At 43.4% G+C, this 14,202-nt stretch overlaps 1 protein-coding gene across 5 annotated transcripts in view; it reads left to right on the top strand.

Moving 5' to 3' along the window:
- Positions 1–871: 871 nt before the first annotated feature.
- MAP7D2 (MAP7 domain containing 2) overlaps positions 872–14,202 on the top strand; it is an 81,618-nt gene continuing 68,287 nt past the window's right edge. For 4 of the 5 annotated variants that reach the window (XM_050332532.1, XM_050332531.1, XM_050332529.1 and 1 more), the window contains exon 1: positions 1,785–1,827. In XM_050332532.1, the coding sequence (XP_050188489.1) occupies positions 1,800–1,827 (28 nt within the window). In that variant the 5' untranslated portion in view covers positions 1,785–1,799. Of the gene's footprint in view, positions 1,011–1,784; positions 1,828–14,202 lie in introns of those variants that run through there. The other variant, XM_050332530.1, reaches the window with a different exon arrangement.

Genomic DNA, 14,202 nt, shown 5'->3' with positions numbered 1-14,202 from the left:
AGAAATAGTGGAGACACATGAGGAACACCAAAGCAGATGCTTTCCAAAAAAACCCCAGTCAGCAAATACTTTCCTTGTCCATCCCCTTATATTGACTATGGTTTGTATTTTCAGGTAAAGAATATAATTGCTTGGCAAAAAGAAGAGAACAAAAGGAATAAAAGCGGAAAGCGGGAGGATTAAATATGTCTTTCCTTTAAATTTTGGTAAACTGGCAGTGAAGATGAGTCAATGGGGTGTTTGGCATCTACTACCAGTCCTGATGTTTTTGGGGCAGCATGATGGGAGCTGCCCCAAGCCCCGGAGCTCTATGTGTTCTTCTCTCTGCTGTGTCCCAACATGGTCCAGAAGCAGCAAGAACAGCAAGGTGGGAGCAAAATAAATGGGTAAGGTGTGTGTGTTAAAGGTGGGTTCTACCACCATCAGAATGTAAGCGACGAGGAGCAACACAGATGATGTTTCTTTATTTCAGCTCTTCTAGCACCGAGTACAAAGCGGTCCTGCCGCTGCAGGGGCAGCCCGGCCCGCAGGGCCGCCCGTGGGGGGCACCGGGGCGCCGCTGGACGAGAAGGACACGGTGCCACCGATTCCTCCGAGGCCCCACGCGGCTGCAAACAGCGGACGCAACCACCTGGCTGGAAAAAAATGGGAAACCGGCGGAACCCCCTGGGGAAGCCGGAGGGCACGCGCTGCTGGGCTCTCGGGGACACCCCGATGGAACGATCCCCGTCACCGCGGGCCGGGCTCGGCCGCGCCGCCCGAGCGGCCCCCGCGGCTCGGCGGGGCGGGGCGGCGGCAGCACCTGGCGGCCCCGGAGCCGCCCCCGGCCGCGCAGGCGGCCCCGGCCCGCTCCTCCCCGCCGTGTCAGGTGCCGGGGGCGGGCACTGCGCCTGTGCGGCCGCGGGGCGCCGCGGAGCCGAGCGGAGCCCCGGCGGGACGCGGCGGCGGCACCAGCACCGGCGGGAAGATGGCGGAGCCGGGGGCTGCGCGCAGCCACCCGCGGGCCACAGGTAAGGGACGGGTCCGCGGCACCGAGAGCTGCTGCGGGACGGCGGCTCGCCCGCCCGCCCGCATCCCGCGGCTTCCCCCGGCGCCGTCCCGTCCCTTCCCGCCCCGGCGCTGCCGGAGCCCCGCGGGCGGCGGGCGGGGGTCGCTGCCCGGCGAGCCCGGCAGGTGCCGAGGGTCCGGCCGCCATCTCGCAGAGATGGGGCGGGCTGTGCCCGGCGGGACCGCGGGGGTGCCGGGCGGCCGCTCCGGCAGGGACACCGAGCAGGGCTCGCCCGGGGCTCCCGGCGAACCCTTTCCTTCCCCTTTGTGGTGCGGGAGGTGTTTGCCGTGAGGTGGCTTTTGTGCCGCCGCGGTTTCCCCGGCCGCCGGCGGTGCTGCCGGGGAGGGCGGGCGGCAGCTCGGCTGTGCCCCGAAGTGCAGAGCGGGGAGGGAGCGATTTATGAACCTCTTTTGCAGCGGTGCCTGGGCCTGCCCGTGCTGGTGCTGCCCATCCCGGGCAGCAAACTGGTTGAGCTGGTATCGAGCGTGAACGCCTCGCTCGGAGCCCTTGTACAGGCACGGCTCCCAGTTAAGCTCCCTCCTCGTTGCTCGGCGAACGTAACTCTTGATTTCCGAGGGCAAAAAGGGTGTGTGAGATGTGGTGGAGGCTGCTGCTGTGTGTGGAGTAACTTACACCTGGCATGGGATCAAGTCTCTCGGCACCAGATGTTGTGGCCGGGGCTGGTGGTCGTGACCTTGGCTCTTGGCTCCACGTGTAGATGTTAGGGTGGGTCTGGCTGCTGTTTTTTCACATGACCTCTTCTGGGCACGAGGCTCGAGGTGAGTGGTGATTAGGTCTTACGTAGCTGCTCATTATACTTTTACCTTAATTATCCGGTATGGAGCCTCTGCCTTGTGGATGCTAAACCATCTAAACCTGGGACGTAAGAGGGAATTAATTTCCCGCTCATCCTAAGTCACTGTAGTGACTTTACAGTTCTTTGGGAGATAAGGAAGTTTTATTATATTATTGTCCCAAATTTATGGAGTGGGAAGATGAATCTGAGACTTTGATTTCTTTGAGGTAACGCAGCGTGAGGAGCCGAGGAGGGAGATGGGAACGCCTGTGTTTGCTGTTCTTTGCCCTTTTCCTTGTACTCAGCACTCACGGCTTCTCCTGCTGCAGTTGAGCACCCAATCTCTTCTAGATCGAGTCTCCATTTTTTTCACGTTTCACATGGAAGAGAATGGAGAAAAACAGTACTCAGAATTCATATTTGTGACTTTTTTTCCCCACCTCTTCTCTAAAGCAGAAGGAATTCTGCCCAATATTGACTTGCACTCTTCCTAGACATTTTTGTGTTTTTTCTAGTTTATTCTTTCTAATTTCAGAGGCAAATGTTGCAAAAAACATTCACTTGTTCTATAGACCAGTACATCATCTTTTTTTCACCCTGTGAGGTTGGGAATCCATAGAAAAGGCAGCATGAGGTGTAATTAAAGATGATATCAAATGGGTCGTGTTGTAGACCATGGACAGGCACAAGCAGATCTAATCACTTGTGGTCAAGCCTTGGCCTTTGAACACTAATGCCCAAACAAGGCAGTGTAGAGTGGTCTTAGCCAAATTAGTTATTTTATTTGAATCGTCTGCTAGGAGATCATGTATGATGTGGTGTGAAGGACTGTGTGTGGTGTGTTTTACAGACAGCAGTATGGATGGCATTTGGATCTGTTGCAGCAGAGAATGAGACTTTTATTTTGTGGGACTTAACTTACCAATTTTTTAGCAAGCCCAACAGCTACTAGCATTACTGTGTTCCAAAGTGCTGCCCCCCCCCAAAAAGGGTGCTGTCCCCCCCCCAAAAGGGTGCTGCCCCCCCAAAAGGGTGCTGCCCCCAAAAGGGTGCTGCCTCCCCAAAAGGGTGCTGCCTCCCCCAAAGGGTGCTGCCTCCCCCAAAAGGGTGCTGTCCTCCCAAAAAGGGTGCTGCCCCCCAAAAGGGTGCTGTCCTCCCAAAGGGTGCTGCCTCCAAAAGGGTGCTGTCTCCCAAAGGGTGCTGTCCCCCAAAAGGGTGCTGTCCCCCGAAAGGGTGCTGTCCTCCCAAAGGGTGCTTGTCCCCCACAAAGGGTGCTGTCCCCCCCCCAAAAGGGTGCTGTCCCCCCAAAAAGGGTGCTGTCCCCCCCCAAAAGGGTGCTGCCCCAGCAACCAACAGTGACTGTAGCCACTGTTCCCCTTCCTAAACTTGTAATTCTCTGGCAGCATCTGGGTTTTGATCTGGAGGATCCTCCAGTGCTGAGGGAATTGCTAGGATGGCAGTGAAAAGAGAGGAAGGACATTTGGTGTGTCCAGCACTTCAAGACTCTGTGCCCAGACAAGCTGTAGCAAACAAACCTGCAATAAGGGAAGGTATTTGCATCCCTTGACTACTAAGGAAGAGAATATTGTTCAGTTGTTTGTAATTCTACAAAGAGTAAAATTCTGTGGCACAAGTGAATAATATTTGCAGACCTCAAGTATATCCCATTGCCAGAAATTAAAGGCATGAGGCAAACAGCAGAGAGGCTGCAGCCTGAGAAGACACTGTAGGAATCTTTTAGTCAGGAAGAGTGTTAGGTGACCTAAACAAAGGCATTATTGCCTCTGCTGTCTGTAGTAAAGGTAATGACTAAACAGCATTTGAAGGACAAGCTGCTTGGTATTGAATCATCTCCCATCTTCCTTTCTGCTGCCCAGTGAGATTTCTATATGCTGAAGGATAGAAATACTGGATAGTTTGATCTTCAGAGCAAAATGTTTTGAGTTTTTTTTTCATTACAGAAAACATGGCCACCCCTAATGGAATTTTTAGAAAAAGTTATGTGTTGTGTCTGTACATCACAGAAACAGTTTATGTGAAAGGAATTAATGTGTATATTACTTTAAAACTCCTGTATCGGTTTCTCTTCTTGTCCCAATGTTCTTCCAAGTGGTTTCTTATAGGCCAAAATGATTTAAACAATCTGTACTTATACTCTTCTTTTTGTACTATACTATTTTCCCTCGTGCACATTCAAACTTGTTTATTCCCTATGTTAATTCATGTTCTGCTTTTCATGTGATGTTACCATTTGCAAGTATTGGCTTTAGTTCAGGGCAGTTTAATACACTGCATCCTCTCAAGGTTACTGTTCTGGTATTTAAGATATTGTAACATTGTCAGACTTCATCTCTGTCTTTAAAAAAGCAAAAGTCAAGTCCCTTTCGAACAAAGTTCATTTAACTGCAGTGAAGAAAAACATCTTGCTTTTGAATTCCAGGATCGCAGAAATAAAAGGTATATCAGTTGAAATGCACACGTGAAAGGAAAGTGAAGCATCTGAAAACTTTGGTGTTTATAAGACACTGTTGTGTAGTGTCACATACACCAACCACCAGAGCAAATGGAGGTATCGATAGCAGTGGAAGGGCATCAGGAATGCTTTTTTTTTTTTAATATTTAGGTAATTATTCCTAGACATGCTAATTGAAGAAGCATATACATATTTAATGTAAATGAAACGTTATATCCTGCATGATGATATTGTATGAAGATTTATGTAGTAAGGCTTTTTTTAATCTCATGAATAAATAAAGAACAATTATAACTTTTTTGGTTCTCAGTCTTTTAATGTATGTGGAGCAAAACTGACAGGGGAAATGCTTTTAGAATCTTATTTGTATCTGTCTTTCTTACAAGTGCATTTTAAGGCTACGGAATTTTCAAAGCAAGGCTTTTAATTCTGTTTAATTCTGGACTATTTAGGTGGTTAGAATAAAAAAAATCTTACTTCCTTTTTGTGTGTTTCACCTCTGCCAGAAGGTCCCAGTGTCAGTAATGCTGAGTAGCTTGTTTGGCTCATTCTCTGTTTTAGTTGTCTCGATCCTTCCTCATGAAATTTGTTTTTTGCATCTACTCTGATAGGGTACTGGAGCTTTCAGCCCTTCACTTGTGACTGCTTCAAGCTGTTAAGCAGATCCTATTCTCAATTAAAGTTTTATATCCATTTATACAGTGCTGTTTCGTTTTTTTACGGTAATGTTTTATGGAATTTTTATAGGTAACTGGACTGTACAGGTTGGAGGGAGATAAAGCTGATCAGGAAGCTAATGCAAATTTTGGGAATGCTGACTGCATTGAGTTAGAGCCAAGTCCAGTTGTCTCCTCCCAGTTTTCATCTTCCTTCTTTAGTTGGCTGTCACAGTTATTCTCAGCCTGGTACCTTCAGGTTTTGTGAGGTCTGTGTGTCTTCTGGGTCCTGTTTGATGCAGTTGCATTTCAGGTGGTGTGTGAGTGACAGGTTTGACTCAGCTCTCAGTGTACTGTGCCACAGTGATGTGGGTCAGTAAGTACATTAAATGCACTTGTATTACACACTGAGATTTAACTTTCTTGTGGATATCTCCTGCTGACAGAGAGGGAAAATCTGGATAATATGCTTAAACAGTGGAAGGAGAAGCAATGCTGTTATTATGTAACCAGCCAAGGTTATTGGAGTAATCAAAAGCAAATTTCTTTCAGTACTGCAGTGGAGCTTTTTCTAATCTGCATGGCTTATGACATCTTAGATAGCTTCTGAGTTATTTTTCTGTAATTGACTGGTGTTTGGTATTGCCATTACGACTAGATAAATTACCTGTGTATTTTTTATGGCTGGAATTAGTGCATGTAGTAACATGGTATGTGTTACTTTTCCCAATATACTTGTGTTCAAGCAGCTTACCCTGTGAAAAAAATGACTTGAAATCTTAGGTAGTCACAGAGGTGCTTTACAGCATAGCATTACCCTGGACTGACTTTAGATAGGATATTTAGAAATACCTTTCACTGTGTTTTATCTCCACAGTGATTAATGATGATGATGTGTCGCTGTGTAAAGATAAGAGCTAAGTGGGTTACACAAAGTGGAAATCTATGTAACCATTAAAATGGGAAAAAATTATAAACCTCAAGATTATTGTTAGGCTATTTGAAGGACTGTAACACATCTGACAGACTTTGTGTCTGTCATTCAAATAATACAGTTTTGGTTTTTTTCTTAAGCTGTCAAGGTCCTAAACCCCCAGCACCCAGCTCAGCAGGTCTGACTGTTGTAAGAATCTTAGTAAAGTACTTCTTGTGGCAGTTAAATAGTAATCAAAATGTTTCATATGGAATTTCCTCTGGTTTTGAGTTGTCTTCTGTGCTCTGTGTATCTACATACATAATACTTTTACATTTCAAGCTTTCTGCAGTTGTAATGGACAAAGACATTAAAATGCCTGGTGATCACATCTTAGTTTTTTTTTATTTTCTTCCTGTTACTCTTAAATGCATTACTCACAGTAATTACACTTTCCCTTAACTATTTATTATCTATGTCCTTTATGATCTGAAATCTTGTGAAGTATTGTGCTTCTTTTCATTTAATGTATTATTTGTGCATACCATCTTCGCCTGCCAAATGCCAGATCAAACTGTGTGGAAATGTTTTGCTGTAAATTCTGGGACATCAGTTTCTCTTTTGCACTCAAATATCTGAAGGTTTCTGCTACTGCTTTCATGTGTTTGTGTCTGTTTTCCTTTGATCAAAAGGAAGCTGATTATTCTTGTGGTATTGAGGTGCTGCAGACAAATGTCTATTTTGCTGAGATTGATAAAGCATTTCTGTGATCTTTGCATAAACTTCAGCTATGTAGCAAGTAGACTCCTGTTTGCTTTCTTAGCAGCTTTGCAGAGAGAATGTCCAAAGCAGTGATGAATAGTAGAGGTATTCCTGATGATGTGCAGTATTCCTGGTTTACATGGTTGCGTTGTAGCTGTTTGCTTAGCAGTAATTTTACTTTAAACTGTTTTTCTCACTCAGCTGAAGTTTGTTTATTGCTATGTTTTCATGTTATTTTTCTTGGCATAAAGATGCCAGTAGCAAACTTCTCTTGTTAATGTTTCACTTTTGTTAAATTCATTCCTTTACAATATGGAAAATGCAACTTTTTGTGTTCTAGTGTTACATAAACGTGCTTTTTGATTGGACCAATTGGAAAAACATAGTGTTGAACTGAATGTCTTGTAACAATTTAACAGAAGAAATTGTTTCCTGTGCATTATATAGTATTTAACTTTCTGAACTTTCTGGTTTTCATTGCAAGAGTAAATACATGTTTGGCACAGTCTTGGACATTCAAATCCTTTTTTTTCCTTTTATGAGAAATCTGGAAACTCTCAGTTTTCTGTATTTTGAATACAGAGATAGGTGAAATTTTCAAAGTGTCTGTTGTCAGTCTGTTTTGTGAAATTGTTCCTTTGTGCTTGGATTTGCCTTCCAAGAGGACCAGTCCACTGAATATGTATTAATTTCGTTTGATAAGATGAGCATTTTAGTCTGGGGTGGCTTCTGAGTTGGTACTTCATGCCAGAGCTGGCTGCCTCTTGGCCTCATGTGCATTTTAATACATCTGCTGGCACAGAAAGAAAAATGGATTTTATGCCCCATAACCTTACCACCATCACTGGTGTGTTGTGCATCCAACCATTTTAGAAGAAGAAAGTATAGGAAGCCTCTTAAGTCTACTCAACTATTCTTTGTTGAATAGTTTCTCGTAGATATTCCTTTTTCTTAGTAGTGATTTTAATAAATAAAACGAGGCTCTAGAATTTATCAGTTCTACCAAAGGTTTTGATGGAATGGAAAAAGCTGTGTTGGATAAAAAAACATGACATTGTTTATCAATTTGTGGATGCCATTATAAAAGCATCTCAAAAAAATCTCCAGAAACAGCACTAACACTAGTAAATCTGATTGTTTTGTCTGTTTTGATGCCAGATGCTGGAGGACTATTGTGGTTTTGTTTCACTTAGGTAAGATCTGGAAGTATGCCTTGCTTGGTTCAATCCATATGAATTACCAAATTACTTGTCTCGTGCCAAGCAGAAGCTAACAGGGCTCTTCTCTATTTCAGCAAAATGTTCATTCAAATATTTATAGTTTGCAATTAATTTTGCTTGTGGGTGTGGGGGAATACTGAAGTTCTTCATGTGGCTTCGATCAAAAGAGAAAGATACAAATTTTCCTAAGGTGCTGTGGCATGCCTGGGTTTGTAACCCCGGCAGGAGTGCTGAAAGGATCCTCCCCTGCTCTACAGGGAGAGCTCTGCTGCCTTTTCACTTAAGCACCAGATCAGGTGATAGCTGGAAGAATACTTCAGTCTGAATAAACTAGCTGTGATTGTTGAGTTGGAATAAACTTCCAATACACAATGATATTGTGAGTAAAATAAACTTCATTTTGAAAAAAATCCAGTCATGTGAAACCAAAATATTTTTTCATGCTGTTAAGTTCGCTCCATGGCAAGTCACCCAAGAAGGGCCTTTCCTTTTGTCCCAAAGGGGGAAGTAGGACAATAATGCAATGTTTGCAATCATTATTGTGATTTTACATATTTTAAGTAAAGGGATTTAGTTTCTCTTCCCTGGGGAGGGTGGTATCAACTAATGAGAAGTGCTTTCCTTCTGTGGCTGGTGACTTGCCCGCTGCCTGCCAGGTATTTGCATTCCCTTGTTTGTGTTGAATGTGACATCTGTGTGTGTGTGCAGACCGGCTCTGTGTCAGGGGAAAGAGACCTCAGGGAGAGGACTGGAATGTGCTGTTGGGCCTCTTAAAATGTTGATAAACAGTGAGCCAATTATGGCTTCCAAAAACAGTGATGGATGAACTAGTTCTCCTTTCCCTCTCCCGAAGGGAAGAGAGAGTAGGGCTTCACTTTTATGCTTAGTTTCTTGACTTTTTAGTACCACGTGTCAGCCACAGGGCATCTTTTTTTCCCAGATGCTTAATGGCCTATTAATAGATGTAAGTATTTCCATTATGTTTCCTGGGTTTAGTAGCACTAAGTGCTGTGGTTATAAGTAAACATGGCAGTTTTCAGTAGTCAGAGGAAGTGGTTTAATGGTGCAGTGAAATGAATGGGTGACCTTCCTTTGGCACAAATGAGTTTTTGATGACGTTCTGGATCTGAATGCTGGAGTGCAGGGTTGTGGGCCAGGATGTGTTTCATGGCTCATTGGGGCCAGGTTAAGGCACTGAATGAAAACCTTTGAGTAGTTCATAGGGAGAAATCGTTTAGAGAAAGTATTATGAAGAAAGGTTGCATTTCTGTGGCATTACCAAGTTACAGAACTGAAAGAAAATTTGAAACAGAAATACCTGCACAGACTGAGGCATTTACAGATAATAGGAAGAGGTTGGTTTTCATAATAATTTTTGTAATCTAAGGGCAATTTTGCATCTCCCTTGCAGTATGTTTTTCCCTGGTTTGGGTTGGGCTTTTTTTGTGCCTCTGAGGTTTTTGTAATCTCAGTTCTTATAGTCACTACCTGTATCCAGCCTTCCTTTAATTCTCAATCTACCAGAAGATGTCATAAAAAGAATAAGTGGCCTGTCTTTGAATTTAAATATGTATAATATGTGATGAAGTTGTCCAAGGCGTGTGTGAATGGAACTGAAAGTCATGTTACACAGTAGAAGCACATCCGCTTTCAAATCCAATTTTTGTCATGCCTGGTCTGTTTGAACTGCTGGATACGAACTGAATACTGTAAGGGAAGTCTTCATGCAACCAAGGCTCCTTGTAACGAATGCTCCCTAAAGCATAGTGACAAGCTTACAGGCCATGTAGCAACTGAAAAGGTGTTTAAAATAGCACAGTGATGCTCCTGGAAGACCACTGAATTCTCTGTTGCTGAAAACCCCTGCACTGCATAGATATTCTGGTGCCTGCTTGCTGATAATGGTGCATCTGTGCTGTTGATGAACTGACATCCTACTAGGTTAACTCTTGAGATTTTATAAGTTGGCTTTTTATTTTTCTCTCTAATGGTGTTTTCCTCATTCTCTGTTCTCATGTACTCACCCCTGTCTACAAAGGAATAAGGATGGGCACCAAAGTGAGAGAGAAACAGTATCTCCTTCACCACTGTCGTCCCTGGTGGCCAGAAAAAAGCATAAGGACTGGGTGTAAGGTCACAGCAAGCATACTGTATGCTTCCTAGAGTCCCACAGATCACAGTTACAGGAGTTAGTGATGTATCCAGAAGACTTGGATATGTCTTCCTTATATACATATTCCCATGTTCTAGCCTGGTCCTTGCTCCGGCTTTATAATTACACTCAATACAGTAATTAATTCTTGCATTTGGTGTTCCAGCAGAGCTCACCCCTCTCCATTCAGCCTTGGGAGTGGAGGGAGAGAAAGACATGTTGCTAAGGAGGAGACTGGGCCCATCAGATGGGCTCCAGCGGGAATCGACCTCTCACCAGCCCACCTGCCTCCTGCAGTGGGAGCCCAGAGGGCTAAAGGAGCTCCAAAATTTTTCTTGTGGCAGCTGCAGGGGAGGCAAGGAGACCCTGAAGAGGAAGAAGGTGGAAAGGAAAAGAAAATGCATTCCATGTTATTTAACCTCTGCTTTAGGCATTACAGTTCAGTAATAGAGAATCACCATATCAAAGAGCTCTTTGAAAATCAAAGGTAACAAAAAACAAATAGGCTGAGGAATGTTTTTCTAGTCTTCACAGCAGCTATTGGTGTTGCAGTAGGATATACTTTCTTAAGTTGTAAACTCAGGAAAGCAGAGGAACAAAAGTGTTCAAGGTGGTTTTGTAATGCCTATTTTGCACTGCAGTGAATCTAGATATCTCCTGGTGATGCACACATTCCAAGAAATTCTGGTCAAAACGTCCACGTTACAAGGTAGCACTTGGAAGGTGTAATTTCCCTATTCTGACCTTCAGTCCCAATGGCCAAGAACTGTTGGATCTCTTTTTTTAGGAGCAGTGTTTCAGGCTAATTATATTATGCAGTCCTTCATAAAACTGTACAAGTTGGAAGTCCCAAGAAGGAAAACTCTTGAGGGAATATGGAAAAACTATTCAGCAGCTAAAACCTTTTTTTCCAACTAGATTTGAATGCATTCAGCCACCCCATCTGTTTCTAGCTGTGTAGTCTAGTCCATTACTTCATGCCTTGCCAGAATAAGCCAAATTTGTTCCTCTTGTCTGTTATTCAGTAAAAAAGGTAGTTTCAGCATTGTCTGGCAGATGCTAAGTGCTGTTATTAGGGAATAGTGCAATAAAAAAATAAATATACATATTTATTTGTAGGTAGAGCTTGAGTGACAGTCACTGAGTATACAGTTTAGGGTCTTGGGAATTTCTTGTGATGTAGTTTACCTGTAAGGACTGATGGTGTTTGGTTTGTTGAGGAAAAGCCTTTCAGTTTACATAAACTAGCACTCCTTTGATAAGGTGGTACAGGATTTGACTCCTGGTTTGAAGCATGTTACACTGAAGTAATCTGCCCCTGAGTCTTCAAGTGTTTCATCAGGCACAAGAATCTCTTCATCTTCTGGTGATAGCTGACTTTCTCCTTTTTATTCAGAGATGTTCAGTGCATCAAAAAAAAGGTACTAAAAGCAAAACCAAACATATTTGTTTCTTATGGTTAGGTGATCCTCTTGCCTATGCACAGAAGCAGTACCAAAATGTTTGCTTGCTTGTTTGGGAGAACTTAATTTCAAATCCCATTCATGTTCTTTGGTAAGAAGTTTGGATGCTAATCTACTGGAAAAAAAAAAAAGAATTTTTTTCTTTTTTTTTCATAGCATTAATCCTTCTCACTGAGGTAGAGAAGGCCAGCCTTCTCGTGTGTGCTTAGACCTGCTCTTCCTTCTGCCAGACTTGTTTCTTACATGCACAGAGCGGGATGTGGCTTTTGCTGCACCTCTGATTCCTCTTCTCCTCTTCCAAAATATTTACTGGCATCTGCTGTTTAAGCCAACTCAACCTACTCATCTCTCTCTCCTTTTCACTTGCAGCGAGTAGGCAGGTTTCTCAAGCCCTGACTCTGTATCTTTTGATTTATGTCTATGTGTGAAACAAAATCCTGGAAGAGTGTAGGATTCCTGTGTGAGTGCCGACTTTCAGCCTGGTGCAGGGTGACACGGGGCTCTGTGTTCAGCAGAACTGCTTTGTTGCCACTATCAAACAAAAGCCTTTCCTTGTACAGGTGTGTCCTGAACTTTGCTCTGACCACAGTTAGTCTGTGTCTAATCAGCCCTGGCAAGGAGCTCCACAGTCAGCTGCCTGCTGCTAAGAATCTGCATCTGATGAACATATCTTACCAGTGAGGCAAGGTTTGTGGACAGATAACCTCTTTTTATTAGACCAGCCAATTACACTCCAAACAAGCAAGGTTCCTTGCCCATCGATCTGAAGAAGGAGCAACTTGGTTCATGACATGTGGACGTGGAGAGGTGAAAACAACAGGAGAAATGGATGTGTAAACCTTGAGGCTCTTGAGGCAGCCGCTGGTTCCTGCTGTTACAGACACACAGGATGTTTGTTGTGAGCCAACTCTGGGACACAGCACCTGTGTTCTTTTACTCTGTTACAGGAGTGCCTCAGTGTGGCAGCCACTGCTCAGGGTGGTTCTGTTCAGTTCAGTGTGAGTCCTAGACAAGCACTAGTCAAGAGGGAGGGAGTAAAAGTTCAGATGTCTGATTTACTTTGAAAAGTATTCTAGAACGGTTCCTGGATTTGCAGGGTGAATATTGCTGTTTCATTTCATGAACTGACTAGGTGAAGTTGAGAGAAATCTCTTGGCATTTAAAACAAAGTGTGGAACTCATTGATGAGTTTTGGGTTTTCTGTGCTCATATCCAAAACTAGTGCAGTTCTTTTTCACTTTCCCCTAATGAAGCAACCTTGATGAATCAGTTTACCGACTAAAGTTGTAATGGTGGAACTCCAGATTAGTAAAGAAATAGTAAACCCCAACCTAAACAAAGCCTCTTTGATGTATCTTTCATGTCGGTATATTTTGGTCCAGAATGCATACTTCCCTGATTTTTAACTAAACCAAGAGAGATTCGCTCATGTGTATCATCACTGTATGCAGTTTTCAGATTTCTTGTAAATGCTGCAGCTAGCAAAGTTTTGAATGCGCTCTGTTGCAGTAATTGTTAAATATTTATCAATTTCTAAATCTACTAAATGCATTTAACTAGGCTAGGCAAGGCTCTTGTTTCATGTACTGCTGTTGATTTGTCCTCTAGGGTTTTCACTTGCTTGCACAGTATAGTGAAGATAAATGGCAGTGCAGGTTAGCTTCCATGAAAAGTGGGATGCAGTCTCCACTTTCCTTGTTTGAAACCTTCCTTTGTCAAGGAAAAATGTCAGATGGAAGCTTGCTGGCTTTCTGGAAGAAGTAAAAACATCATCTACAACACAGTTAGCAAGCTTGGATTTTTCATTCTCAGTGTGGTGGGATTTATGGCACCAGACTGCAGGCACATCTGGAGCTAAACTGCAGCAGGCAACGTGTTGCACTGACTCCTTTTGCATGGACTCTGCACATGGAGACTCTGCTGGTGTAGGCTTCTAGCATTTCTTCAGTAGAAAGAAGTTTAACAGTGACAAGTGTATTGTATCACTAAAGCAGCAGCAGCTTTGCTGTTTTGCTGTAAGATTTTTATGGAGGATTCCAGGGTTAGGAGAGAGTCAAAGAGATCCTGCTGCCACCTAACAGCATCAGCAAATATCAGATCTGTTCTGATGCATGCTGTTCTTCAGTGTTTCAGGAAATAAATTACTAAGACAGTTAGGGATATGCAGCAGTAATCTGAAAAAACACCTTTTCTCTTACTTAGCTGAGCTGTGTTTCTCATTGGGAGCCATAACTGCAACCCACTGTCTTGCATGCCCAAGGGCAGGGCTTTTTTCAGCAAATTAGAAGGGAAGGGAATTTACAAAGCCAACTAGAACTGCTTAATTTCAGATTTAAGAGCTTTCAAAATAATTTTAAAACTGCTCTTGATGTTTAGCCTTGTTTTATTCAGCTTGATGAAAAGTTCAGTGCAGTGTAAATAAGACGGGGAGAGGAATAAGGTCCTGTTTTGAGTGTTATGTAAAATAACCTTAATTTTTTTTGCCTTTGAAAATAGTATATATTTTAATCTCCTGCACAGATTGCCTGCCAAGTGTAGAGAAGTAGCAACTCTTTTAACACTCTGCTTGTAGCATGAGGGTGTGTGCTTTTTAGAATGGTTGGCAGAGTGAATTGCAGACAGGAGAAGTGAGGTGGTTTTTTTTGTGTACAGCACAGATGTGTGGGAGATGGAAAATTAAACTTTGGAACAGTAAACTATTGAGAAAAGCAGAGATTTC

This window comes from Myiozetetes cayanensis, unplaced genomic scaffold (genome assembly GCF_022539395.1).
Source record: "Myiozetetes cayanensis isolate MyiCay16 unplaced genomic scaffold, myiCay2020 scf5-8, whole genome shotgun sequence".
Classification (NCBI taxonomy): Eukaryota; Metazoa; Chordata; class Aves; order Passeriformes; family Tyrannidae; genus Myiozetetes; species Myiozetetes cayanensis.
This window is presented reverse-complemented; position numbering and strand designations above follow the sequence as displayed.